This window comes from Mauremys reevesii, linkage group 16 (genome assembly GCF_016161935.1).
Source record: "Mauremys reevesii isolate NIE-2019 linkage group 16, ASM1616193v1, whole genome shotgun sequence".
NCBI lineage: Eukaryota > Metazoa > Chordata > Testudines > Geoemydidae > Mauremys > Mauremys reevesii.
The window spans coordinates 7681787-7709367 of NC_052638.1; the positions used below are offsets into that span (position 1 = coordinate 7681787).

The window sequence follows — 27581 nt, forward strand, 5'->3', positions numbered from 1 at the left end:
TTTTGGGGCAGCCCTAGATCTCTGAATTTGGGGGTCTTTTCGGTGATTTATAATGTTCATGTGTCCAGCTGTGGCAAGTACTAAGAGGAATCTGCAGATTCCCCACTGCCCAGAGTCTGCCATGCTAAGAAGCAGAGATCCGTGTCTCATATACAGCGTGGGAAGCGATGCAAATAGAGACCACACTGGACTGTTGGTCAGCTATGTGGGGCATCATTACACACCCCTGTGGTCTGGAATAGTCACGCACTTCGGTATGTCTGAGTTATGGGACGGTCTTGTGCCTCTGGATTATAGGAGAGCTCTACCCCATCAATCCCATTTTCATACCGTGTGCTCTGCTAATCCCCTGCCAGGATTAGAGTGACTCCGTGTAACAGGAACAAATCCAGGCTCTGGCGCTAGCTGCTACAATAGATTACAAGCTAAACAGAGAAGGACACAAACTCCTTTCCTTAGATTCATTTCCTCTCAAGCATTTTGGCAGGAGAATTCCTATGACACAGGGAAAATCAGGCCCTCTGCATTACTCCAGACTACACCCTGCGGTAAGTCCTGTTACCAGGCGGCTGGAGCGAGCGTGGAAGATGATGAGCGGAGAGGCTGATGTGTAGTAGAAGTGACAGGGCAACAGCTCTGGGGGTTCGTAGGCTGTGGAGCTTGGTGTAGGGCCGAAGCCATAGGCTGAATCCAACTCTCTGGCTTTGGTTTTGGTGTTGAAATTCTGTCTGCGAGGTTGTGGGTGAAGGGAAAGCAGGAGGAGGGTCGCTGGGGATTTATCTGCGTGGAGAGGGACCATGCAGTAGGGGTGACGGCCTGTCTGTTTACATTTTGAAATGTGACCAGCTGAGTGTTTTGGACAGTAGCCCATGGGAGCGACCCCATACTGGGAATGATTTAGAGATCCTTTGTCCCGAAATCCGCAGCTGCTGGGATCCTGGTTAGCACTTCGCCTTTGGGGATCAGGAAGAACCAGAGGGGTGAAGGCAGAAGCCACCTACTAGGCCACTAGGAGAATCCACAAGCGTGTGAGGGATATGGAGATGGTGAGAAGGATGGGGTAGCTGAAGCTTCTGTGGCCTGCCAAGCTCTCAGAGATTGCATGCCAGCCCCCTCCCTGTTCAGTTTAGCTAATGGAGGGGAGGAGGTAGATGGACCCAAACCAACATCTTGAATCCAAACACCCCCAAACTTTGGGAAAGTGTGGATCCTCATTTGAATTTTGCAGCCATGGCCCCGTCTCTGCTAAGAAAGGAACTGGGTTCTTTCACTAGAAACAGTGAGGAGTATCATAAAACGGTGAGTAAGGGTGGACAGTTCAGATCGCTAATGAGAGGGAGGAGCGAGCAGTGACTGAAGGCAGAGTAACAACAGGGCTGTATAGGATGGAGGAGAGCTCTGATCTGCAGTGCAAGATGTGAGGAAGATGATAGACTGTGGATCATGGCAGCTTTGTACAGGTCCTGGAGGTGTTTGATCTGTAATGAGCCAGAGGTGCAAGAGACAATTGAAGCGGAATGATACAGGGAGCGGGTGTGGGATAGTGGGGCAGACATGTAATTAGGTGACTAGGAGAACCTGGAATAACAGTAAGTGGGTGACGCCTGTAGCAGAGAGTGAAGCTTGGTCACTTGTGCTTAACCAATAACTAACTGAGTGACACAAGTTCAGTTCCACCCTAGGGAACTTTAAAATCACTCTCGGATTATTTAAAGTTGCTAATAATTTCTGTGCCTCCTGCCGGTTCCAGGGCCATGTGGTATTCGAAGGAAGGAAGGCAATAGGTTAGAAACCAGACTGAGAGCTAGCAGGTGGCTGGAGTCTGAGCGGGTATAGTGACAGAGAGGCGATCACTTGTTGCTGCCATTCTACTGGAACTCTACCAATGTCCCGCCACTGGCATTCTCAGCTCAGCCAATAGGGCCACATGCAGTGCCCCAAGATAAGCTCGCCTGGCGTGAATTGTGTACAAATATCGGTCAGTGGTAAGGAGCGCTATGGAATGGAGATACTCTGCTACTGGGTGTGTGTGTGTGGAGAGAGAGAGGCTAGCAGACATCATGTGTCTTATTTTTAACCATGCATGTGTGTGCAAAAATGGGTGCATGATTGTGCATCTCATTTGCTCATGCAATTAGTACAATTGCCATGCCAGTGGTTACTTGCACGGGCAAATCATCGGCCTCTTGTGATTCCTGTTTCTCCTGAAAACCAGCTTCTTATAAGATCCATGAATGTTTAACCCACATCTACATTGTACCATTGTCTTCTCAGCACTGCACCCCTATGCTCTAGATAGCAGGGAGTGCTTCTGTATATCCGGACAGCACCTAGCATGCTCGGGGGCTTGGCATCAACGATAATAATAAATAATAATAAATATGATAAATTGCAAAACTTGATGATAATTTATCTGCAGTTTATCCTGCACAGTTGACCCTCTCACCAGCACTCTGCCCACCAATCTGTCTCTGCCGGGTCTAACTCTGACATTCCAACCAGCTTCAAAGAGCTGCCATATTTTGTTAAAGCAACTTGACAGGGAAATGTTTCCATTGTTCTTCCCGTTGTGCAAGTCCCGCCCTACGCACAGATCTTCCACCCCCTGAAAAATCAACTGCTCGGTGCTATAGTCATTCTTGCACCAGGATGAGGTGGCTACGTTCTACTATCTCTTGACCTTGATGGGAAGAGAGATTTCAAGCTTTCCCGTGGAAACCAACATTCACTTCAAGCCCTGGAAGATTTTTATCCACACTCATTTTGGAGGGAGTTTCATAACTTTCTCTTGATCTTGCCACTTGTGAGGGATGTGACTACCCTAAACTCCTGGTGCTAAAACCACTAGGTCACACAACCCTGTTGTGTGTTCTCTCTACTATCCTGTAAAAGCAGCAAAGAGTCCTGCGGCACCTTATAGACTAACAGATGTATTGGAGCATGAGCTTTTGTGGGTGAATACCCACTTTGTTGGATGCATTTCATGCATCCGATGAAGTGGGTATTCACCCACGAAAGCTCATGCTCCAATACGTCTGTTAGTCTATAAGGTGCCACAGGACTCTTTGCTGCTTTTACAGATCCAGACTAACACGGCTCCCCCTCTGATACTCTACTATCCTGCTCACCCAATGGTTTCTCCAGAAGAAACCATCCCGTGAAGTGATTGCTGTCCTCTGGGTCTGTTTTTGTCTAAAATCTTTTAAATTCAAAGCTCTTTGGGCAGAGACAGTTTCTGTGTTTTGTCCAGCACTGAACACACTGCTACCAAGTAACCAATAATAGCAAAGTATCACTTCTAATAAAAAAAATGCCCAATCTGTGCATGCACTTGTGAGGGGAGGCAAGAGTTGCACGCACAAATTAGGTGTGCAATTAAATGTGCTTTTTTGCACCCCACACACATTTATACTTGTGGCAATCCAGGCAGTGTTCATCAGGTGCCGCCCTATGGGTTTGTGTTGACTATGGAGCCAGAGATTCCTAAGCACACAAAAGCTGTTGTGCTCAGCGGAGGGCTAGGGTGAGCTTCCAAACCCCGAGTTGTTGCCAGGGAGCAGGATGCGTTTACAATGTGTTGCAGACGAGGGCTGTGGCTGTGCCTGGGATAAACTCTCGCTTCCTGCTCGGTATGTGTGGGTTAAGGAGCCCGAATAGCCCAAGAAGGACTTGCTATCTCTTACCTTAATGGATTCCACCTCTCACTGGTGAGCCAGGCAGGGCTCTGGAAATCAGGACAGCAGCCTTGAACTGGCTCCTGTGTTCAATGGGGAGCCGGTGCGGAGGGTGGCATAACAGGGTGTTGTGTTCCCAGTGACCTGTGTTGCTGTGCGGGTGGGTTGCTGTGTTCTGAACCAAGCTGGGACTTCCTCGGGGCATGGGCTTCCTTCCTGGAGAGAAGGAATTGCAGTAGCCCACCTTAGAGGAGGCCAGGGCTGCATTCGATAGGATGAGGCGCATTCACTTGGACACCACAGCTGGCAGGGAGCATTTCTTGCTGCTGTAGCTACTTGGGTGTGTAAGGAGAGTGCAGAGCCTAGCTGGACCCCAAGGCTGCGAGGTGATTTCACAAGCTGAGGGCAAATGCCTTCCTGGAAGGGATTATTATGGAGGATGAGAGCTCATCAAGTCACTTCTCCCTTCCCACCAGCATCGCTTCAGTCTTCAGCTCACCCAGCTGCTCTTCTCCAGGTGCCAGGGCCACCCAGAGCAGGGGGCAAGTGGGGCAATTTGCCCCAGGCCCCGGGCCCCACAGGGCCCCCCACGAGAATATAGTATTCTATAGTATTGCAACTTTTTTTTATGGAAGGGGCCCCCGAAATTGCTTTGCTCCAGGTCCCCGGAATTCTCTGGGCGGCTCTGCGCAGGTGCTGGTTTCAGAGAGGCTGTCAGGCAACTTGGGGGTGGCGCTGACATCAAGGAGATGCAGAGCTGGCTGTTATCTGCCTCCTGCTGACATTTCAAGCCCCTGATGGGTCTCCTACTAGCTCGCCTGGCGGTTTCAAGCCTTTCTAGAAAGCAGTAAAGATACAAACCTCCCCTCTGCAGGCAACAGGATGCTTGGCTGGATGGAGAGAGTGCTGCCTCACCCTCCTGGGACCCCGCACCCGCCACCCCTAGTGGAGAACGGAGACAGAAAAGCAGACCCCAGGGTGATAACTGTCGCACCCAGGCCTGGAGAGGCAGAGCAGGTGAGCGGGGAGCAACCAGGGGAGATGGGGGAGCTCAGGGGCTGGCCCCTGCTGGGCTGGGCGTACAAGGGGCACTAAGAGTGCGATGTGTGCACATCCCGCTCCACATCCGCTCACTTGTTAGACAGAAGGCCGGGTTACTTGTCAAACCACAACAACCCCAATCTGCAACCGAACAGATGTGGTCGATGAGACTCTTCCTGGAGACTGGCCGAAACCGGGGAATGTGGGTTAGAAAAGAAGTGTCTTGGCCAACAGCGTGAGTGAGGCTTGCACAGCACACGGAGGCTGCCCAGACAGCAAGTGTGAGAAATTGGGACGCGGGTGGGGGTTTATAGGAGCCTATATAAGAAAAAGCCCCAAATATCAGGACTGTCCCTGTAAAATCGGGACATCTGGTCACCCTGAGCGCATGCCAGCAGCACAATACACGACTCTAGCCGGAGCTTTCATTCTCTTGTTTTCATGAGCAGTTTTCCAGGCACTGTTTGAAATTGCTGCACCTTTGTGTTAGTGCATGAGAACCAGGAAGTGAAACTGACTAGAAACAAAGGTCCCAATTCTCCAGTTGGAAGCGCGTGAGCAGACACTCACGCCCATTAACTTACACACCTAAGTGGTTCCGAATGCAGCCTATGGATCCAGCTATAAACAAAGATGAAATGGGACCAGTTTATAGTCATTGTCCAGACTGTGGGGACTGTAGAAAAGGAGCATAGAGGGTGAAGTCATTTAGATTTTAATTCAGGTTTGAGAAGCTCCGGTCGATTTAGGAGTACAGGGATGGATGTTGTAACATAACTTTTCACCTGAAATCTTTCCTTTAAATGTTTTAATCCCTAAAAGCTGCCAAAAGGAAACTCCACAGGTCCAGGAAAATCTTCCAACTGCGGTCAGACAGAGGGTGAGTTCCTGAAAACAACGTTCCTGCAAAATCTAAACTTCATAAATGAAAAGAGCAAGAGTTTATGGCAGGTCTCCAGAGCATGGCCACTCAGCCAGCTTGGGAAGGGCTCCGGGGTCAGCCACTGGCTACTCATCTCTCTCCCCTGCTGGAAGCCAGACATTCAGAGTGGGTTTCACCAAATAGCAGAGTCTACTAAGCAGCCAGCATGGTCCCATGGCAGGACTCAGTGTTTGCTCCCTTTCCCCCAGCTCAGCTGAGACTTGCCCAGGAGACACCAGCTCTAAATCAGAGTTTCCTCCATGTTATGCCAGTCCGGTTGTGCTAGGATTTCTCAGCCAGAAGTCACTCTTACACGTACGTTGTTCACCTCTGCCCAGATACACTCAGCCTTTCAGCCCAGGCCTCTAGCCCACACCACGCCCTCTGGGCGCTGTCTTGGTAGCCAATCACCACCTTGACCCGCAACTCTCACTAATGTATGTGAATTCCGTAAAGGTTGCAGGGATTCTCCTCATCCGTTTTGCCTCAGTCGTAGAGGTGTACAGCAGCATGTTCGCGGTGCGGCTCCCCCACAGCGCTCACAGTGCCGTCACCGCATCGCCAGGCAGTGGAGGAGCCTGTGCTGATGTTAACAAAGATCTGCATGTGCAAAGCTTTGTCAGGCTGCATGAGACCGGGTTTCACATCACCACTGCTGTTACCTGATAGAATCTGGCATCTCTGCACAGCAAGAAAAACCAAAGAGACGGTGATTTGAAAGTGTATTTAAAAATGTCTTGAAAGCAAACAGTCTGGCTTGCGCTAAGAAGATACGGCTATTTAGGCCACCAGTGGTCCTTCTAACAAGTGGGTTTTTTTTAAAATTTATTTTTTGCTTTCATTTAGGGGCAGGGAAGAAAGTGACATTCATCACAACCCAGGAGCCAGGCCCATCCTCAGTGTCTTCGGCTGAAAGGTGTCTTCCTCTTTTTCTCTCACTTTCTCGCACTCGTGGCAGGGAGGAGTTAGGGTTGGAAATACCAGCTGAGAGAGGACTTTTAACAAATATGAATTCTGACTTCAGATAGAAAGCAGGGCTTTAGATAGCTGCTAGACATCTGGCTCTGGGGTGGATCTGTGTGGAGAAGAAACCTTCTGCACCCTGATCTCCCCAATTACATACCAAAAGGAGCTTGGTTGCCTCCATGGCATCTCCCTGGTCTTGCGGAGTCCTCTCCACTGAGGTCCTCTTGTGGGCAGGGAGTGGAGAAAGGGCACGCTGAGGAGGCAGGGGCAGGGCCAACGGAGCATTATCATCTTTCCAGCTCTGTGGAACTTGCTAAGGAAAGGTGACACAGCCTGAGGCAGCATTATCTTTTCCCCAGAGTCGCCTCTGCACTGGGGATCTCCCTCTTAAGGCTGGGGTCTCTGCGCCTTGAGGGAGTCTGTTGGCATGGCTCCATTGGGCTGGCTGGGAGTTGGAGAGGGACTGATGGGGACACATTGCTGGAGCAGAGCTCTCAGTGACTGGCCTTGATCGCCTACAGATTCCACAGGGTCCACAAGGTTTCTCGAGGATCCTGTGATCTGCCCCATGGAGGAGGGAAAACCCCACTTCTCTGTGGGGGAATCTCCACCAGGGAAAGCATATGAGAGAAACTGTCTCCTGCGGTTTGACTAGCTCGGCAGACCCTAGCCTGTCCGTTCTCGTGCAGTGCTGGAAGGGGTGTCCTGTCATGGCTATCTCAGGAGCTGGGAAAGGTCCTCCCTCAGCCAGCCCAGAATCCAGGGATGCTGCAGACCATCGGAAAGAGCTTCGAGAACAGTTTGGACTTCCCTGACCAGGTATGTACCAGAACCAGATCAATGAGATCACTCAGTAACGGCCTTTGATTTTCATGCCATAGTTCCCTTATTGGGAGCAGCATTAATCATTCTTGTGTGTGTTCTCTTAGACTGAAGTCCAGAGCATAAAGGAGGATGACGACCTACTAGGTAAAATTTTTAATACTGATAGAATATTAATACTTAGCTTTTATATATAGCACTTTTCATCAGTTGAGCTCAAAGAACCGTACAAAGGAGTTCAAGAGCATTATCCATGTTTGACAGATGGGGAAACTGAGGCACAGAGCAGGGACATGACTTGCCCAAGGTCACCCATCGAGCTAGCGGTAGAGCTGGGATAGAACTAACATCTCTAGAGTGTTAGTCCACTGCTTTATCCACTTGGCCACTCTGCTTAAAGGTGGATGCAGATGCAAAACGGTGAAATATCCTCTTCTGTCATCATAGGCCTGGTCTACACTAGGCGTTTAAACCGGTTTTAGGAGCGTAAAACCGATTTAACGCCACACCCGTCCACACTGAGAGGCCCTTTATATCGGTATAAAGGGCTCTTTAAACCGGTTTCTGTACTCCTCCCTAACGAGAGGAGTAGCGCTAGTATCGGAATTACCATATCGGATTAGGGTTAGTGTGGCCGCAGATCGACGGTATTGGCCTCCGGGCGGTATCCCACAGTGCACCACTGACCGCTCTGGACAGCAATCTGAACTCGGATGCAGTGGCCAGGTAGACAGGAAAAGCCCCGCGAACTTTTGAATATTTCCTGTTTGCCTAGCGTGGAGCTCAGATCAGCACGTGTGGCGATGCAGTTAAAAATCAAAATAAAGAAAGAGCTCCAGCATGGACGATGCAGATGTGATCGCTGTAAGGGCAGGCAAATCTCTTCTATCAGCGCTCTGTTACAGAAGACGAAATTCAAAATCATTTTAAAAAAATCTCCACACAGACTCCATAGCAGGGACTCAGCGCACTGCTGCATGACAAGCTTAACGGAAAGTCAAAGAATCAAATGGACGCTCATGGACTGGAGGACTCAAGCTATCCCACAGTTCCTGCAGTCTCCGAAAAGTATTTGCATTCTTGGCTGAGCTCCAAATGCTTCTAGGGTCAAACACAGTGTCCGCGGTGGGTCAGGGCATAGCTCGGCAATTTACGCACCCCCCCCCCCCACCCCCAGAAGTGCTTTCCCAGAGGAAGGAGTGACTGACGACATTTACCCAGAACCACCCGCGACAATGATTTTTGCCCCATCAGGCACTGGGCTCTCAACCCGGAAATTCCAAGGGGCGGGGGAGGCTGCGGGAACTATGGGATAGCTACGGAATAGCTACCCACAGTGCAACGCTCCAGAAGTCGATGCTAGCCTCGGACCGTGGACGCACACCACCGATTTAATGTGTTTAGTGTGGCCGCGCACACTCGATTTTATACAATCTGTTTTACAAAACCGGTTTATGCAAATTCGGTATAGTCCCGTAGTGTAGGCGTACCCCCAAGCTCACAGTGAATTGCAGCAACTCACCCGTCCTGCAGGTTGGCTGCACTCAGGAGGGAACATCTCACCTGCTGCTCTTTAGGGGCTCGGAGGGATTATACTGTATCCTCAGCGTGCTCCAGTGTGTCTTGCCTTGCCCACCCCATGTGTGACTCCTCTGGAACTGAGAACTCCAAGCAGCTCCGAGCGATGATCCCAAACTGTCAGGGTGCCTGTGTGTGTGAGAGAGACTCTGAGTGACATGGGCTGTGCACGTCCTCCGCTCCCTGTAAATATACCCGATACTGAGCTCTATAGTAACCAGAGCTGCAGGGATGGTCATAAGCACGAGTAACTCACAGCCTGATCTCCTTCAGCAGCAAGACTGGCAGGGAAGGTGAAATCGCTCCCCAGTCTCTCCCGACAAGCGATGGGACTGGGAGAGGTTTCCCCATTCTTTTGGGGGCGTCACAGCAGTTTCCCTGCTTGATGCCCCTGTCTTGGTTTGCGCAGATTATAAAACCAGTCTTGGGGCAATAGGGGGCAGGCCTGAAGTTACTTAGGTTGTGATCTGGGGGCAGGGACTGTCTTTCTGTTCCCTTTGTACAGTGCCTAGCACCTTGCAGCCTAGACACTACAGATAATAAATACCAGCTGCTGGGAAGAGCCAGGCTGCACAGTCCTTTCAAGTCTCCATTCTCCCCCGTCAGTTTGTATTGTTCATTAAACCAACCCACTGGGACTGATGCCAGGTCTGAGCTCTGAGCAGCGCTGGGGTGATAGAGTTTTGGGCCAGAAGAGACACCAGGTCACCTAGTCTGATCTCCTGTATATAACAGGTCACCAACACCAGCTGCAGAGCAAACCCAGTGCCTGATTGGGTGGTTGTGGGTTAATCAGCTGTGGCCGAAACCTACAAGAGTCCTTTGCAACCTTGTGTTTTGCATAGTTCCTGTTGTTTGAGGTTAGCTGTCCTGATGCTGGCTTTTTATTACTTTTCCCCTCAAGAGATAACTACCCTCGCTCCGGATGAAGATGAGCTTCAGGATCATGGCGAGTTGCATTCCAGCTCAGATAATAATGGCTCCGAAAAAGGGTAAGTTCCCTTAAGCCCCCCGAAAGCTGTGTAGCATGGATTTAGTCCCTTTCTCTTTTATTTCAAGCACACGAGGTTCTCCATTGGAGCTCTCATCTGATAGCCACCCCAAGCGGGTTTGCTCCCTTCCCTCTTGACTCGCAGCCCGATTGGGTTGAATATGCTCACGACTTCTGTGCAGCTGGGGAGATTGGGGTAGTGCGTTGCTCTGAAGGATAATGGAGATTGTGGGGGGAAAAAAACCAACCCTTTGTATTCATTGAACTGAAAACTGCAGGTGTCTTTACCTCTTGCTCTAAGGGAAGGTGGGCCTTCCATATTGGCTTGAGTGCCCAGGATTGAACGAATACGGAGACTGGATTTCTCTTCACATCCCAAAAAAGGGGAATCTCTGTAGGGCAATGCTGGGATCATGGTTGCCACAGGGAGTTTGTCTCCAGAGTGGTGATGGAGATTTGTTTAAAAATCCACTTCTCCTCGAAATCTTGTCATGGTGTCTTGCCTCCGGTGCCTGTGACTCGCCGTGGCCTTCTGGTCTGCTAGACTTTATCACGGACAGTGTCATTCTGTTCCAATGCTGCGGGTCCCCGGCTGTAGGGTTGATGTACCTCTGCATTTTGCTCAGTGAATGCAATGAGGTACAAGTGGAGAGCGGAGCCCCAGGACAGGCAAGGTGCCACCAGAGAACCAATAACAATCTCATCCTGGAGGAGGCAAAAGCAATGCCCAGTATTTCTCTTCAGTTTGATTAGCAGTGCGGGAGAGGGAGAGATGGATGCTCCACACTGCCCATATATTTTCATTAAAAAGTGTGGCTAGGATTTCCCGAGAGACACCTAAGGCAGCGAAGCCCCATTCAACAGGAGGGCAGCCAAGTCCCTCAGGCTACTTTGCAGATGCCAGCCCATCGCCCGTCTGATCCTTCCAGCTCATGGTGAGTTTAATTTGGCAGCACAGAGAAGTTTAGTGATTTGCTCAAGATCACACAACCTTTGTTCAAGACCTGTCAGTGGCAGGGCTGGGCGTAGAACTGTCTGATTCCCGGGTGTGGACCCCGATCTAATTTTGGAGGGTCTACAGAGTAGGGTAAAATATAATCTGCCTGCTATGTCTGCTCATAGAAATAATAATGGAACAAGCAGTACTGAAGCAGTAACAGCAAGTAGGGAGCACATGTAACTGGGTTACTAGGCTTTGCTAGAGTAAAAAGGCCCGGTGTAAAAAGCTTGATTTTAGTCAGCTACAGGCTGAATTTTAAGTGAAGTCAATGCAGGCCTGAGGAACCCTAGGTCACGAACGATACCTTCTTATTAGATGTAACAAACAAGTGACCACAGAAGCACAGGTACACCGCAAGTAAGAGGGAGTTTGGGGGATTTTCTCCAATGTCTTGTACCGTAGTAACGAGGTAGTTAAACCACAGTGATGCATGTGGTCTGTGAAGAGCTGGATTGACTCATATTGGTTAGGTCAGTGATTGGATGTATAATTATGGACACCCAGATTACCACTGACTGCTCCTCCCATCTTTGTTTCTAATGTCTCCAAAGGTTGTAAGTATGCGCAATGCAAGACTGTATATATGAACAACGTAGGAAGCACTTTACTGTAGTTATCTGATTCATAGATTTATGTATATTAATTTTTCTGTGACTTCAGTTTTATTTGTCTGTATTAACTAAATCTCAGTGTTGCTGGGTGCTTCACCAGTTTCATCTTTTGAATTAACTCTAAGTAGCACCCCCCCGAAAAAAGAACCTGTTGCTTGCAACAAGTGCATGTTGCACCCCAATAAGCAATTTTATAATTGCAATAATCAGCCCGGCTACACTGGACAACGCTCGCTCCAGGTTTTTCTGAATCCCAGCCAAACACCCGCACACTTGGCTCTGCAAAACTGGATTGGAAATGTTCTGAGAACTGGTTTTTGCATAGTATTTTGGTACTTCCTCTTCCGATCTAACTCAAGTCTGGGAAGCACAGAGGTGCAGACAGTGATGATGACGCTAACTGCACTTGTCTGAATTGCCGGAAAAGGCTCGGACATTTGGATTTTGCATGAGGTTTTTGTGATGGGGCTTATTTTACAAAGTCAGCTTGCCTGTTACTGGTATTTCTGATGGCTTTGGCTGGGATTTATTGGTAGACCAGGGTGAGAATTCTGCCTGCTGCCCCCTCTCAGCTCTACCCTGTCTCAGGTAATTCATCTGAGCCTGATTCACCCTTCTGTCTGTCATGCCAATTTCACTTACTCTGTGTATAAAACTGCACATAAGGCTCTGTTATACTGATCCCTAGCTATTCTCTGTATGTGTATAACACTGAGAGGGATTTAGAGCCCCTTGCTTGGGGGTACATGGCCTGGACAGCAATGGAACAGCTGAGCTCTGATGTGGAGAGGTCTGACCAGATGAGTTAATCTAGCCCAGGGGGGCTCTGTGGTTCTCTCTGCCTGCTGCAAAATATTGCTGCACAGTGACTGCCTCTGTTAATGGGGTGAAATTATCTGGCCTCTGATGTGCAGGAGGCCCAACTAGAATGATCTAACGGCCCCTTCTCGCCTTAAACTCTGTGAATCCATGTTGCCATGCAGGAAAAGGGGGTGATTTGGGGTGAACCATGGCTGACCATTGGTATAACCATTGGTCCTGTGAACTATGGAGATCTGCTGGCCAGAACACCCACAGAGAAGGGATATAGAGGTTGGCAGGTGCCAGTACCATGTGGAGGAGAGAACCTTGTGGAGATGCGTCCGGTCTCTCTTCTATGCCCCGACTCTGGGTTTGAGGGGGGTGGTGGGAGAGATTCTGTCCTTCCCCAGCCTCTGCAAAAACCCCGATGGTTTGGGCTTTGCACAGCAGCTGAGGACTTGGTCCTTAGCTGTCGCGAGCAATCTTCCACGTCCCAGGAGAGGAGAGGGGAATGGATCTGCTCCAGCTCTAGTGAGGGTAGAAGGAGAACTGTCCTAACGGTGGGTGATCTCTCTCTGCAGGACTGGCAGCAGGGTGATTAGCTGGCTGGTGCAGGGATTTGGGAAAATGATCCCGCAGCCGGAAAACATGAACAAGCTTGAGGTGAGTGCAGCAAAGACAAAAACGAAACGTAGTCACTGCAGCACAAGAGAAGCCCCAATACACACGTCACGAGCGCACACATCCCAATGTGTAATGAATCCTACTTTTCCATAGGCTTACAGGTACGCACACACACACACACACACACACACACACCGGCTCCCCTCAATCCTTCTCCCCCACAGGTCCCTGCAGGATGGCCACCAGCCCCCTCCTGTTCTGAGATGACTGAAGCACAGAGGAGGAAGATGGAAGGACTAGGGATTACAGTTGTCTGAGGCCCCTTGTAATTACAGGCGTTTGCCCACCTGATCTTAATGAACGTTCTGTGCTCCGTGACAAGCAAGGAAGGCCCTGGCAGTATGGCCGTGGGGAAAATTGCTGCCTGGGGCCAGATTTGATGCAGGCAAAACTCCCCATGGGAGCAGAAATCCGTGTTGTTAAGCATCTGCTCCATGCACTCATCCAGCTGCTCCCAATGCCCTCATGACTGTTGTTATTTTTTCTGGAATCCCCACAAGGTGGAATCTGCCAGCGCCTATGGAGAATCCCAAACACCGATCAACCTCAGGAGAAAAGAACGCCGGAATTGTTGATTTCTCCTGTAACTACTTAGTTCGAACTGATCTTTATTCCAGTCTGTGTGATCCTTTTTGGGCACTTATGCACTGTAATAAGACGATATGATCTCCAGACCGTATAGCAGTGATCCCCAACTTTTGAGGGTTGCGCCCCCCTTACTCCTGGTTGTGCCCCCCTGCCTCCCTCGGAGCTGGGCCAGAAGCAGGGCTGCGGCTTCGGTGGGGGGGATGTGCCACACACTTTGGGGTCCTCTGCTGTATAGGCTCGAGCACTTCAGCCTATGTTGTCATAGGAAGACCCCCTGATGATGATGACAATAATACCTAGCACGTCTCATCAGAAGATCTCAAAGCACGTTCCAAAGAAGGTCAGCATCATTATCCTCATTTTGCAGATGGGGAAACTGAGGCACAGATAGATGAAGTGAGTTGACTAAGGTCACCCAGCAGGCCAGTGGTAGAGCCGGAAATAGTGCAGGGCTCCTGACTCCCAGTCCAGTGATCTATCCGCTAGGCCATTAACGTTGATCTTTTGATCAGTTTAGTAACTTCTTTGTATTGTCTCCAGAATTTGTAAAGTTACTTAAAATAATTTTCTTGAGACCCCTCCCCTCTTTTGCCCAATGATGTTGTTTTAAGACATTGGGATAACAAGGACTGTTCAAATTGTAGCATGGGACAGTTCCCTGTATTGCTCTGCCAGACAACTGTGTCATCAAGAGAGGGTGTATTCTGTGCATGGTACTCTGGGCACACACAAGTCCTCTGACCCCCAAGAGTGATGGTAGCCTCTCGACCTCCAGTACACTCCACCCTTAGCTTTCCCATGGTGACTCATTCTTAATAACATGATTTTGCAATTTGGGGACAGCTGTTTTCTACAGGGGTTGTTACTTATTGAACCATCTTTTCCCAAATCGGTACCTGAGTTTCATGCTCCTGAAAAGTGAGGTCTGGGAAACGTGCTTTGCATGCGGACACTTATGGAGTTCAATCTCGTTAGTTTTCCAAGAGAAGGTTAGGAAGCGTCTCGATCTCGGTTTGTAAGTAGCTACGAAAAGGCTTCTGATATTAGGGGGACCTTTAAATGAGCAGGTAAAAGAATAGCCAGACCCAATGGCTGGAAATGAAGTTAGAAAAATTCCAACTGGAAATAAGATACAACTTTTTAATAGGGGGTAATTAACCATTGGGACAGCTAGACATGGAATGTGGCAAAATGCACCGTCGCCTGGAGGCCTTCAGTCCAGATGGGATCTCATTCTGAAAGGGCAGTGCTGTTCCCTGCACTGCAGGAATGCCTGGATGGAATTTTCTGGTCTGTGTTCTGCCAGGAGCTCAGACAAGGGGATCTTAGTGGCCCCTTCTGTGCAAAGACTCCCTTTAACGACACTGGAGAGTGGAGTCCTCTGCTTGTCTCCAGAACAGTGCAACATGAGGAGCAGATATGCCAGTCTCCAATGCTGAAGCCAAGGGCCTGCTTCTAGGAGAGAGAGGGGCATTCAGTCTTTGGAGCTCATTCAGTCTGTGATCTTTCTGTTGAGACTGTCAACAAAGGGGCCATTAGTGAGACAAGGTGGGTGAGGGAATATCTTTTACTGGACCAGCTTCTGCTTTTGAGTTTACACAGAGCTCTTCTTCAGATCTGGGAAACGTACTCAGAGCTTCACAGCTAAATACAAGGTGGAACAGATTGTGTAGCACAAGGAGGCAACACATTTCAAGGGACCACTCACGGTGAAGTGGCTCGTTAACACCCCTCCAGTCATAGTCACCATCAAGGCTATAACAATGCTGCAGACAAGAAAGGGGCCAGTTAGCACCACTTGTGATATGGACACTTTTCCCCTAGCACTGGACTGAGCCCACCAGCCCGTTTCATATGAGCCACCAGACAGCTGTCAGCTGATACTGGCTTCCAGTTACTAGTGATTTGGTCCATATGTGAACTCATGAACTAGGGGTGAAAATCATAGAATCATAGAATCTCAGGGTTGGAAGGGACCTCAGGAGGTCATCTAGTCCAACCCCCTGCTCAAAGCAGGAGCAATCCCAACTAAATCATCCCAGCCAGGGCTTTGTCAAGCCTGACCTTAAAAACCTCTAAGGAAGGAGATTCCACCACCTCCCTAGGTAACCCATTCCAGTTCTTCACCACCCTACTAGTGAAAAAGTTTTTCCTAATGTCCAACCTAAACCTCCCCCTCTGCAACTTGATACCATTACTCCTTGTTCTGTCATCTTCTACCACTGAGAACAGTCTAGATCCATCCTCTTTGGAACCCCCTTTCAGGTAGTTGAAAGCAGCTATCAAATCCCCCCTCATTCTTCTCTTCTGCAGGCTAAACAATCCCAGTTCCCTCAGCTTCTCCTCATAAGTCATGTGATCCAGCCCCCTAATCATTTTTGTTGCCCTCCGCTGGACTCTCTCCAATTTATCCACATCCTTCTTGTAGTGTGGGGCCCAAAACTGGACACAGTACTCCAGATGAGGCCTCACCAGTGCTGAATAGAGGGGAATGATCACATCCCTCGATCTGCTGGAAATGCCCCTACTTATACAACCCAAAATGCCATTAGCCTTCTTGGCAACAAGGGCACACTGTTGACTCATATTCAGCTTTTTGTCCACCGTAACCCCTAGGTCCTTTTCTGCAGAACTGCTGCCCAGCCATTCGGTCCCTAGTCTGTAGCAGTGCATGGGATTCTTCCGTCCTAAGTGCAGGACTCTGCACTTGTCCTTGTTGAACCTCATCAGGTTTCTTTTGGCCCAATCCTCTAATTTGTCTAGGTCCCTCTGTATCCTATCCCTACCCTCCAGTGTATCTACCACTCCTCCAAGTTTAGTGTCATCTGCAAACTTGCTAAGGGTACAGTCCACACCATCCTCCAGATCGTTAATTAAGATATTGAACAAAATCTCCATTAGCAACTCTTGGTGTCACTCCAGTCTCCATTATGCTAATTTTCAGACTTGCTGAAGCAAGCATATTATTCACCTTGACTGGAGAGCCATATATGTTGGGTGAAGGATGAGCTCTTAAAATAACCATTCCATTCCACCAGTCTCTAGAAATGAAAAATAGGAAGATAAATACAGTAATCATAAGGTGCAACAGCAGGATGGTCTCATACATACTGTTTTCCATGAGGAATCTTATCGGGCTTAATACACATACGTTGACTTTCTAACAGCTCAGCCATTGTGAATGCTGTTACGGCTGTCTCTGGGCTGGTCCTCACTAGAAAATTAGGTTGTATAAGAACATGAGCTTGAGGAAGCATGTTAAATAACACGCTATTAAAACAATTTGGAGTCAGTGCAGACAGAGACAAGTTGTGTTTAACATTGTGTCAGCTGGTTGTGGTTAGCCCTACGTTCGAGCAGGTGTTACTCACAATGTTAAGTATCGTGGTTCCTGTAACCTGGACTACTTAAGGGTGTTCAACATTCTGTTTGGTAGCACAGCTCCTCAAGGGCGTGGTTTGACGTGACTTAATTTTCTAGTGAAGACCATCCCATGTGGAAATTTTCCTCCCCCTCGGCTTGTTTTACAAATTAAACAGTAAAACTCTGCATTAAAAGAGCACCTAGCATCTGACCCATACAGATGAAGGGTGGGACATTCGGAGTTAAACAGCTAAAAGCAGCAGAAGACCTAAGTGTGGCGATACAGTGTGGTTTGTACAGGGACACACTGTCCTGCAAACCACTTTGTTCTTGGGTAATCTGCGGTCAGTTAAGGACAGCGGCAGTCGTAGTTCTGACCTTCCAGTAATAATGGCTGTAATGATGTTCTTAAATACCCAAGCAGTGGAAATCATCCGGGCGAATTCTGAGTGGAGTTGTACCTCAAGAAGAGAGCTCTTGTGAACCCATTTTTCTTTGATACTTTATCTGGTCCACCTGAGGGTATTTTCCTGCTTGTTTTTATGCCTGGCCCAGGACCAAACACTGACCTGAAAGGAGTGGGGGAGGGAATTATTTTCAGCAAACAAACAAGCTTGAGGATCAAAAATAAACAGATTTCTATTGCAGGCAGAATTCTCTTGTGAAAGCCGCTTTAGCCCAAGCAGGATATGTTAACTTCAAAGTGAGCAAGAAACACTGCCCTTTAGGTCAGGTCAGTGAAAGACCAAAGGGAAAAGCATGCTCCTTGTTTTCCTGCCCTCGCTCTATTTATGCACAAACCCCTCGGGAGGGAAAACAGATGATTTTCTATTGAGAGCGTCTAGAAAAGAAAACAAACAACTTTTTATTTTATACCCAGTAGGTGACAGCCTGACTCTGCTCTCAGCTACATCCGTGTATGTAGGAATCACTCCACTGAAATCATTACATGGGTGTAAAACCTGAATCACTCCACTGATATCATTACATGCAATGAATTACCTGAGTGTAAAACCTGTGTGAGATCAGAATCAGCCCTGTGAATCTTGACTGAAATATTCCTACTGGTGCTACCACTAATTCCCCTAGCGTTGACCAGGGCCGCCCAGAGGATTCAGGGGGCCTGGGGCAGGGTTGGGTCTTTGGCGGCAATTCAGCAGCGGGTCCCTCTCGGAGGGAAGGACCCGCCGCCCAATTGCCACCGAAAAATGAAGCAGCGGCGGTAGAGCAGCCTAAGTGCCGCCCATTGCAGCTTTTTTTGTTTTCCCCACCGCTTGCGATGCTTGTACTCACCGGGCAGCGCTCCAAGGCTTCGGCAGCACTTCAGTGGCGGGTCCTTCCCTTGCTCCGAGTCTTCCGCTGCACTGAAGGACCCACCGCCAAAGATCCGGAGCAAGGGAAGGGCCAGCCGCAGAAGTGCTGCCGAAAACCCGGAGCAGCTTGTGGGGCCCCTGTGGGGCCCGGGCCCTGGGGCAAATTGCCCCACTTGCCCCCCCCCGGGTGGCCCTAGTGTTGATAGCACCTAAGTCTGTCTAAGCTTAGCTCTCAACTACACAGAAAGTTTAGTTTTAATTGCTCCTTAGGATCTGCAGGGTGTTATAGTCTTCAGTGATTGCTTTTTAAAATGTAAACTCAATTGACAAAAAAAGATAGTGGAGATACGTTTTGCCAAAATTTATTTCCCCCCGAGGGGTATTGATCCTGGGAGGCGTAACATGGCAAAGTTAGAACCGAGCTGTCAGATTAGCCAGAGTTGTACATTTGCCTGGGAAGTAGCAGGAGCCAATCAAATCACTCCTTCATTTCTGTCCATTTTATAAATGCTGGTTACTGTTTGTCTGTCGGGCATCTCTGCTGTCAGGCCGAGGCATGCGAAGATGAATGCTGATGGGGTTGGAGGCAGAGGCATCGTCACTTTAATTCAGATGCCGGCATGTCAGTCTATTCCGTATGTGTTTGTATGGCAGGGTGTAGCGGAGCGGGAAGCTGAAGAGGCAGCCGTAAGAGAAGGTGAGTGATTTTTGCTGGGGTTAATGGGGTGCCTGACTGTAGAACTTTCAGGAGTGGAAACTTCATAGTCTGCTGTAGCCAAGTGTCTTTCTAAGATCTTATTTCACTGGTTTCCCTCAGTATCCCGGTTTCATAGCCTTGGAGTTGCAGGCAGTGAAAGGAAGTCGATTACTTGTACTTGTGCTGTCTAGGGACTAGTGCTGTCAAAAACAGGTGCATGTGGCCATCCTATGCTGATTAATGGGATAGTTCCCATCCTAGCGCTCATGGGAAAATTGTACTGGTTGGTACTGATCCTAGTTCTCGTAGAGCTCCTGTACGGATACATGGACAGCAGAGCAAAGGCATCTGGGGCATTCTTTGCTGTAAATGTTTATAAAACTAGGCTAAAGGGGCAAGTCTTATCCCTTAGTGCTCCGCAGCACCTCAGTTTTCATTTCACCCTCTGAAACATCACCTTGTGCGCTTGAAAGTGTTGACTCTAAGATGCCATTTAGTCTCTGCGCTGTATTCATTTCTGAGCACAAACCAAACAACGTGGTGGTGGTTAGTTTCAGAAACCAGCGACTGAAAATACAGAATGACGCTTCCCCTCCATCCGCTCTTCTCCTTCTGATGAGGGTTTTAACAGAGTTTAGAGTTCAAAATGCGGGCGATCGTTTGGGATGATGCCGATACGTGACTGAGAGCAGTGCCGATACTGGTGTTTTGGTTGTCAGACTGTAAATGCCTGTCACGCAGTCCCCGGGCGATGCTCTGGAACTGCTCCCCACAAAGCCAGTCAGGACTTTGGGGAGTCTCCTCTCCCTCGGAGCAGACTGTCTGCAGGGCAAGAAGCTCACACGGCTTCACCTTCCTGGGTCTGACCTTGGAGCATTCAGCATATGCCCCCTCCGTGCGCTTCCCACAGAGAGTCCACCCAGGCGGGGTCCTGGGGAAGCCAGAGGGTCCTGCACCCCCACTTCACAGTCAGATGTGACTCTCAGCCAGCCAGTAACACAGAGGTTTATTAGATGACAAGAACATGGTCTAAAACAGAGCTTGTAGGTACAGAGAACGGGAACCCCTCAGCCGGGTCCATTCTGGAGCCCAGCGAGCCAGACACCCATGTCTGTCCTCACTTCCCATCCCCAGCCAGCCCCAAACTGAAACCCCCTCAAGCCCCTCCTTTCTGGCCTTTGTCTCTTTCCCGGGCCAGGAGGTCACCTGATCTGTTTGTTCACCTTTAGCCATCCCCTTGCAAGGGGGGAAGGGCCCCAGCCATTTGTTGTCAGGATACAGAGTGTCGGCCATGTATGCACACTGGAGACTTAAGAAATGCATAGGGGAAACTGAGGCACCCACACAGTATTCAGAGGAAACATTAAGAACAGTCCCACTTGGTCACAATGCCTCAGCGCAGGAACTGTCTTTTAGTTCTGGGTTTGCCCAGTGGCTCGCACAACAGGGCCCTGATCCGGGGTTTGGGCCCCAATACAAATCAACAAGCAGCACGGTGAGCAGGTGGCAGCTCTTACCTCACTGACAGTCCCACAGCATGAAGCTCTCCCTTGTGCAGAGGGCTGGCACAGGCTGTGAGTGCAATATCTAAATCCCACGTATGCCCTCAAGATAGCCCTAGTTCTGCCCTTGGGCTGGGTGCTCCGCTGCGGCAGACTGACGTAGCTCCAGTGATGTTCGTTGGATCTGGCCCTCTGCACAAGGGTGGATTTCACCTACATGGCTTCAGCCTTAAAGGCCTTCACTGTTTAAAGTGAACCTCACGGTGTCGCTTCTCTCTCGCTGTGAACAAGCTCAAGCAGAAAGTAAAGTGAGTAAGACAAGGACAGCACCAAAGGGCGGCTCTCAAGCAAGTCACAGCGTATCAGGAACCTCACAGCAGGCATCTACAGACGGCCTGTCGGGACTTGGCGCCTCTCTCTTTCCTCAGACGCTAGGTGGCGACGGTGGCAGGTAGTGCAGCGCGTGAATCCTTCTGAAATGTTCCACTGTCGCGTTGGGACGGTCCTTGGTTTTTTAGAAATTTGGGTTCCCTAATACTTCCATCTGTTGGCCCTATCCATTGCTGCCCCGTGTGCATCCCCCCGTGTTTGCCTGGTGGGAACATTCATTCTAATGGAGGGAACCCAAGAACATGCCAAGTGTGTCTCGCCACCTCTGGCACCTTGTCTTGATTGATTGATTGAATTGGTGCAGAGCAATACGCAGAGGGTGGACACAGATATAGGGTAAATTCGCTTCTTGCATTGCGGGCCCTTTGGGCTGCTAAGTCTGCACTGGCTCAAGCTGCATGCAAACCCCACGGATGAAGAAAGCAACGGCTGTAAGAGGAGTTTAACAGGAGTTTCTGATTGGCAGGGTGTTCAAGTGGTTTGTTCAAGGAATGGAGAAGGTGATTCCACAGCCTCTGGCCAGAATGAAGCAAGATGCTCAGGTATGTGGTTACGGGGGGATGATAAAGAGACTAAACTAATGATTAGGGCTTAGTGGGGCTGGCAAGGTGGGGTCCCTTCTGCACAAAGTCGCATTGATACCCGCAGAGGTAAAATACTGTGGCAGGATGTTGTAGAAGTTAGGATAATTCTATGAGCACTAGCAACATTCTGATGTACAATGTGACATTTCACAACATGGTCACCTGCAGCAATGAGGAGGAAATATTCCCATACCCCCATGCACAGTGTTTCCAAACTGTGCATGATAGCTCGGCTTTTCTCCGTTCCTCTAAAACCTCAGGTGTTGGTCACTGCTGAAAGAAGGTTGCTGAACTAGCTAGACCAATGGTCTGATCTGGTCTGGCAGCTCCTCTCATGTTCCCATATCACCAGCACTTGAAAGGTCTGATCCTGCTCCCACTGAAATCAATGAAGATCATGAACATAAGAATGGCCCTACTGGGTCAGACCAAAGGTCCATCCAGCCCAGTATCCTGTCTGCCGACAGCGGCCAATGCCAGGTGCCCCAGAGGGAGTGAACCTAACAGGCAATGATCAAGTGATCTCTCACCTGCCATCCATCTCCACCCTCTGACAAACAGAGGCTAGGGACACCATCAAGTATAAAGTAAGGAAGAACTTACAGGGACTTAAAATGAAATTCCTCCTTTCATTACTTCAGAGCCAAATAACCAACCAGGCCAGCCCTGGAAGTTCTTCCTCCAAGCAAGCCAAGTGGCCCATGCGTGTTCCAGAGGCAGTGACCAGGTTAAAAACACAGACCCAACCCATTTTTACTACTGAATTGGATTCCATTAAATATAAGCCAGGGACTGCTCAGCACGGCAAAGCTCATCCATACTTTGCGACATCTAGTAATCCCCAGCCCACGTCCTCTTTCCAAGCTCCAACATGTTCAGCAGGGCTCTCGCCTCTATTCTACTGAAAAGGCCACATGTTCAATCTGTTCTGGGAGGTTCCCCACAGGTACTTCCCAGGGTTTCTGTAGCACCCCCTGCTCTCCAGCTCAGATGTGTCATGCAGGGCTCCACCACTATTTTTGTTAATATTTAAATGCATCGTACAGCAAAGTCGCACAAAACCCATACCCTCCAGGATACCCTTAGGGCTGCGTTATGCTTGCCATTGAGTGAGTTTAGAGGGACGATATCTCCAGGGAACACAGCTCCTGCTAGGTGCAGCCTGTACTCTCCTGGGCATCCCAGCAGCTCTGATGCCAGTGCAGAGGGCGTGTGGAACCCTAGTACACGCTGGTATAACTGTGAGCAGGATCCGGCCCAATATTTGTTTTCCATTTTGGTCCGAGAAAGCTAGCGGCTGCGACCTGATGTTCTGTGCCTGGATCTGAGCTAGGGTGACCAGATGTCCCGGTTTTATAGGGACAGTCCTGGTTTTTGGGACTTTTTCTTATATTGGCTCCTATTACCTCCACCCACTGTCCTGATTTTTCACACTTGCTCTCTGGTCACCCTAATCCGAGCAGAGCAGATGAAAGATTCCATGCTTCTGTCATTGCTCTGACCTCCTTACCCTCCCCAGCCAGACCTCTCAGTCAGCCGGGGAAGAGCCGTCCCACTCTTTGCTTAGGCCTCAGTGCCTTAAAAGAGATCCCCACACAGCCTTGTTTGCCTTGATAAACTGGGCTGATTTTTAAGAATGGTGCTGTATTGGTTGCTCTAAATCTGGCAATGCTGGCTGTCCTGTGCCTTAGAGGAGGAAGACCTGTTAAGGAGCTTTGCTGCGTGGTTAAGTTTTCTGTGCCAGTACTTAGCAATCTTGCCCAGACCAAGCCATAATAATAAAATGTACAAACTGTGGGCCAAGGTCTTTCGGTTGCTCCACAGCAACCTCACTGAGAGAAGAATTTGGCCCTCTCTTGTCAAGTATCAGAATAACTCACTTTGCCGGACATTGAAATGCAATCACCTCTGGGGTGAGTCAACAGCTGTTTAACAGCACACAACAGTAGTATAGAGAAATTTAACGAGGAGAGAGAAAAATACTGTATCTAACGGAAATTGCCTGGGGAATTTAGATAGGTAGAATGGACACATTTGGCCAGGATGCCGGCATTGACCCTGACAGTCTTACAAAAAGTGCAATGATATTTTTAACAGCCACAGATAGGACCTTGGTTTTATATTTCATTCAAAAGGCTTTTAGCAGCACTTGCTGGGGAACTGGTTCTGGTTTGACTCAAAAGGGAAGGGTGCCATCTACTGAATTGCCGGAGGGGAAGAGTGTTAACGCTGAGAGGGAAAGCGAGAGACAGGCTATAGTCAAAAATAGTCAACAATAATTCATATTTTACTGTTTCCTTTTTTCTTCATAGGCTGCAGAAGTTGCAACCTTGTGCCCAGTGGAAGAGAGTAAGTAGCCAATGCCTCTCATTACATAGTTTCATTTGACAAGTATTAATGGCCTTTGCTGATTAAAAACTGATTCAGAAAGAGGGGCTGCAGCTTCGGTATAGAGACATCCCAGTTCTGAAAGTATTTAGAGAAGCTGTGGGAACAATATTGAGGGTTGCATTTTTGAGACGGTTTTGACCTGCAGTACATTTTTGGTCAATTTCAATCTCTGCAGAGTAGCTTTGGGATGCTTGTTTGATTCTCAGAGCCTTTTCTTTGGTCTGGGTCATGGTGTGAAAGACAGTCCTATTCTGGGGGTATATTCTCCAGATATGAAGAACATCCCAAACTGGGGAGTGAGTCTGTCTGTGTCTGTCAGATGCTCTTTAAGCAGAATGTATGTGAGACACTTTGAGGTGCATCCTTGGGCAATGCCAGAGGACATTTTGCCGGCCTTTGGAGGTGGTTGGAATTTGGATCAAATATACATTCTAACCCCCTCCAAAGCCGCCTCTTTAAGTTAACACGTGAGTCTAGACCTGATGCTCGTCTACTGCATGTCTTGGGGCTTCCGGGGCCTAGAAGGAAAATCCCTCTGCATGGGTACCACGAAAGTAACTCTTGCCATAGTTGACACATTGGGGCCCCTAGTGAGACAGACAGGCAGGGCACTTTGCCCCAGCTACTACCCTCTCCCACCATTGAATTGCGCAGCACAACTGTGTAGTTAAAAAATGAGATGATATCTGCCTTGGCTAAGTACAGATCATCCTGCATTATGAAACCATGCTATGACGCTGTGTGATAACGTCAGCTATGGTACGTGGCAAAACTGAAGAATGGCATGTAGGAAAATGCGACAGTGTTGTCATAGTTGATTAGTTGTCATCGTTGACAGTTGGGTTGATTTTTTTTAAACGAGCTTCCATGCAGTGTGTTGGGGTGTTTCCCCAAATTGAGAATTTGGAGTAATAAGGCAGGAGTTGGATCCCCCTCTCCTCCCGCCATGAAATGTGGATTCCTCTGCCCAGTTTAGTGTTGGAACATATGACTGTTATACTTCTGTGGCCCTTATATTCAGCAAGTGAAAGAGGGTATGCAAGTAGTAGCAGAATGTATTCGTTAGGGTGGAATATTTAGCTACCACCATCTCAACTTCACTTAAACCTCAGGACTCCTGAGAGTGTGTTTCTTTGTTGGCTTTTATAGAAATCTCTATTCTAGGCTTTCCTGAAACAGGACATAAAATCATTAAAATAAAAATCATTCAAGGTTGAATGATGCCATCTGCTTGAATTACTTGAGAATTCTTCTCCGGCTCTTTGGGGAGTTGGATGGGCAGGTTGCATTGCACAATTGACCAGATTCTGAGAGTTTTATTTGCCTTCCACTTGAAGCCTCAAGCATTTGTAAGCAGGACCCAATACTCGACGGTCCCAGTTATGGCAAATCCTATGTTCCTACTGTGATGTTGCACTCCATATGCTTTATAAAAATATGTTTGCAAGCGTGAATATGATGTAACTGGAATATGCTTTATGCAAAAGGTCTCTTGTAAGGTACCATTACAAAGCTTATAATCTACTGAGTGTGGTCATCCTATTTGTATGAATGTATCATTCTTGTATCTGAAACTAGGAATATGTAGCATAACTCTGAGGTCCTATTCAAATTGTGCAACGTGTGGGCCATTAATAGTGTTTAGAATCTTGATGGCTCCCATTAACTAGAATAATTGATGTAGATGGCTCTGTTTACTTGTAAGTCTTCCGGTAAACGTGTGTGCCAGCGAGTGGGTAATGAAGATGCACAGGACATGTGAACATTTCACATGATACTGGAATCCATCTTAAACCTGGTGCTTTTCCCTTTAGAAGGAGGGTTGGGAACTCAGAGAGAGACAAAGGATTCCTGCCCTGTGCCAAAGCTATAAAAGGGGGTGGAACAGAACAAAGGGGGCTGCCAGTCATGAGAAATCCCCTAGTTACCACCTGAGCTGGAACTAGCAAGGGTTGTACCGGGGGAAAGAATTGGGCCCAGACTAGGAAGGAGTCTAGTCTGTGAAAGAAGTTTATTGGACCATCTCTAAGGATGAGATTTACCTGTAATCAGTTTCTTAATGTATTAGGCTTAGACTTGTGTGTTTTTGTTTTATTTTGCTTGGTAACTTACTTTGTTCTGTCTGTTATTACTTGGAACCACTTAAATCCAACTTTTTATACTTAATAAAATCACTTTTTTATTAATTGACCCAGAGTAAGTGATTAATACCTGGGGGAGCAAATGACTGTGCCTATCTATCTAGCAGTGTTATAGAGGGCAAACAATTTATGAGTTTACTCTGTATAAGATTTATACAGAGTAAAACGGATTTATTTGGAGTTTGGACCCCATTGGGAGCTGGGTGTCTGGGTGCTGGAGACAGAACCACTTGCTGAGCTGTTTTCACTTAAAGCCTGCAGCTTTGGGGACATGGTTCAGACCCTGGGTCTGTGTTGCAGCAGGCTAGCGTGTCTGGCTCAACAAGGCAGGGTTCTGAAGTCCCGAACTGGCAGAGAAAACAGGCTCAGAGGTAATCTCAGCACATCAGGTGACAGTCCCAAGGGGCTCTGTGACTGAACCCGTCACACCTACCTTCAGGGTGAAATTCACAAGGCTGATACTCCACTTAAGTCCCTCTGAAGCCCTATTTTAAGTGGGATTTAAGTGGAGTAGCAGCCTTGTGCTAGCTGTGTACAAGGTAGAATTTCACCCTCCATGCATGACTGGTGTTGTCAGATGTTTGGCTGTGTGCGTGTTCTCCCGTGTGCTGTCCCAGCTCTGCACAGCAGACCTCGAGCGAACCACCCAATACATCCACAGACTCGGTTCATAGCGAAGGCACTTGGTCGGGTTTGTTGCCAATGAAGCACGGTGCTAATGCCCTAGCTCAGTGGTTACAGGTAGACTAACACATGTATGCCCGTGACAATGGACCGGCTCAGTTAGTGGCAGGACTTTCCACTATCCCCTAGGCCAGACAAAGACACTCCCTTTGAGATACGTCTTTATAGAGCAATACAAACAAGTTCTGTATCATCCTTGATGTATCAGGGTGCCAACCTCCAACATATTAGGGCGCCACCCATTGCCTTGTGCCTGTAGGTGCGATCAAAACACCTCTGTTCATCATGCTGTCATCCTGACCTTATCCTTAAGATGGGTCAGCATGTTCCTGTTGTCTTTGGGGAATGTGTTTATTGGGGTGTTCTGGTACCACCCTTCTGGAATGTGCTTGCGTGAGTGTTTGGTGCCTAGCGCCTCTTAGGAATATGTAGTTTTTGCAATATCAACCCTGTGCTTGCCAAATTCTGTGAGTAGGGCCTGCCTCTTGCTCACAACTTGACTTTGCTTCATATCAGCAAGGTTTTAACTACCTTAGCCCAGGCCTCAGGCCTCATACCAGGCCTCTAATATAAGGCCTTACGTTTCAGGCCCTCTTCTTACTACACCTGGTTTAAATGAAATCTCTGATTTGGTGTGTTGTGGCATTTTAAATCGTTTTATGTGACAAATACAGGCAGTGACAGGATAGAGTGACCGATCTGCTCCCAATCCAAACAGCCAGCACCTTTATTAATGTCGTCCTTCTTCTCCTTTTGTTTCAGGGGGGGAAGGGGCTTAGGGCCTCTGAAACAAATGGAAAATGAAGACCTTGGAGAACTGCCATTGCCCAAAATAAAG

General features: G+C 48.5%; 1 protein-coding gene across 1 annotated transcript; it reads left to right on the top strand.

The window, feature by feature from the left end:
• Nucleotides 1-429: 429 nt before the first annotated feature.
• LOC120384655 (cyclic nucleotide-gated cation channel beta-1-like) lies at nucleotides 430-27581 on the top strand. The gene is made up of 13 exons (XM_039503636.1): nucleotides 430-548; nucleotides 4549-4691; nucleotides 5538-5595; nucleotides 6484-6553; nucleotides 7293-7422; nucleotides 7533-7572; nucleotides 9908-9995; nucleotides 12988-13069; nucleotides 19009-19051; nucleotides 20845-21004; nucleotides 21410-21485; nucleotides 23840-23876; nucleotides 27506-27581. The coding sequence occupies exons 2-13, from the start codon at nucleotides 4557-4559 to the stop codon at nucleotides 27520-27522; spliced, it is 936 nt and encodes a 311-aa protein (XP_039359570.1). The 5' UTR covers nucleotides 430-548; nucleotides 4549-4556; the 3' UTR covers nucleotides 27523-27581.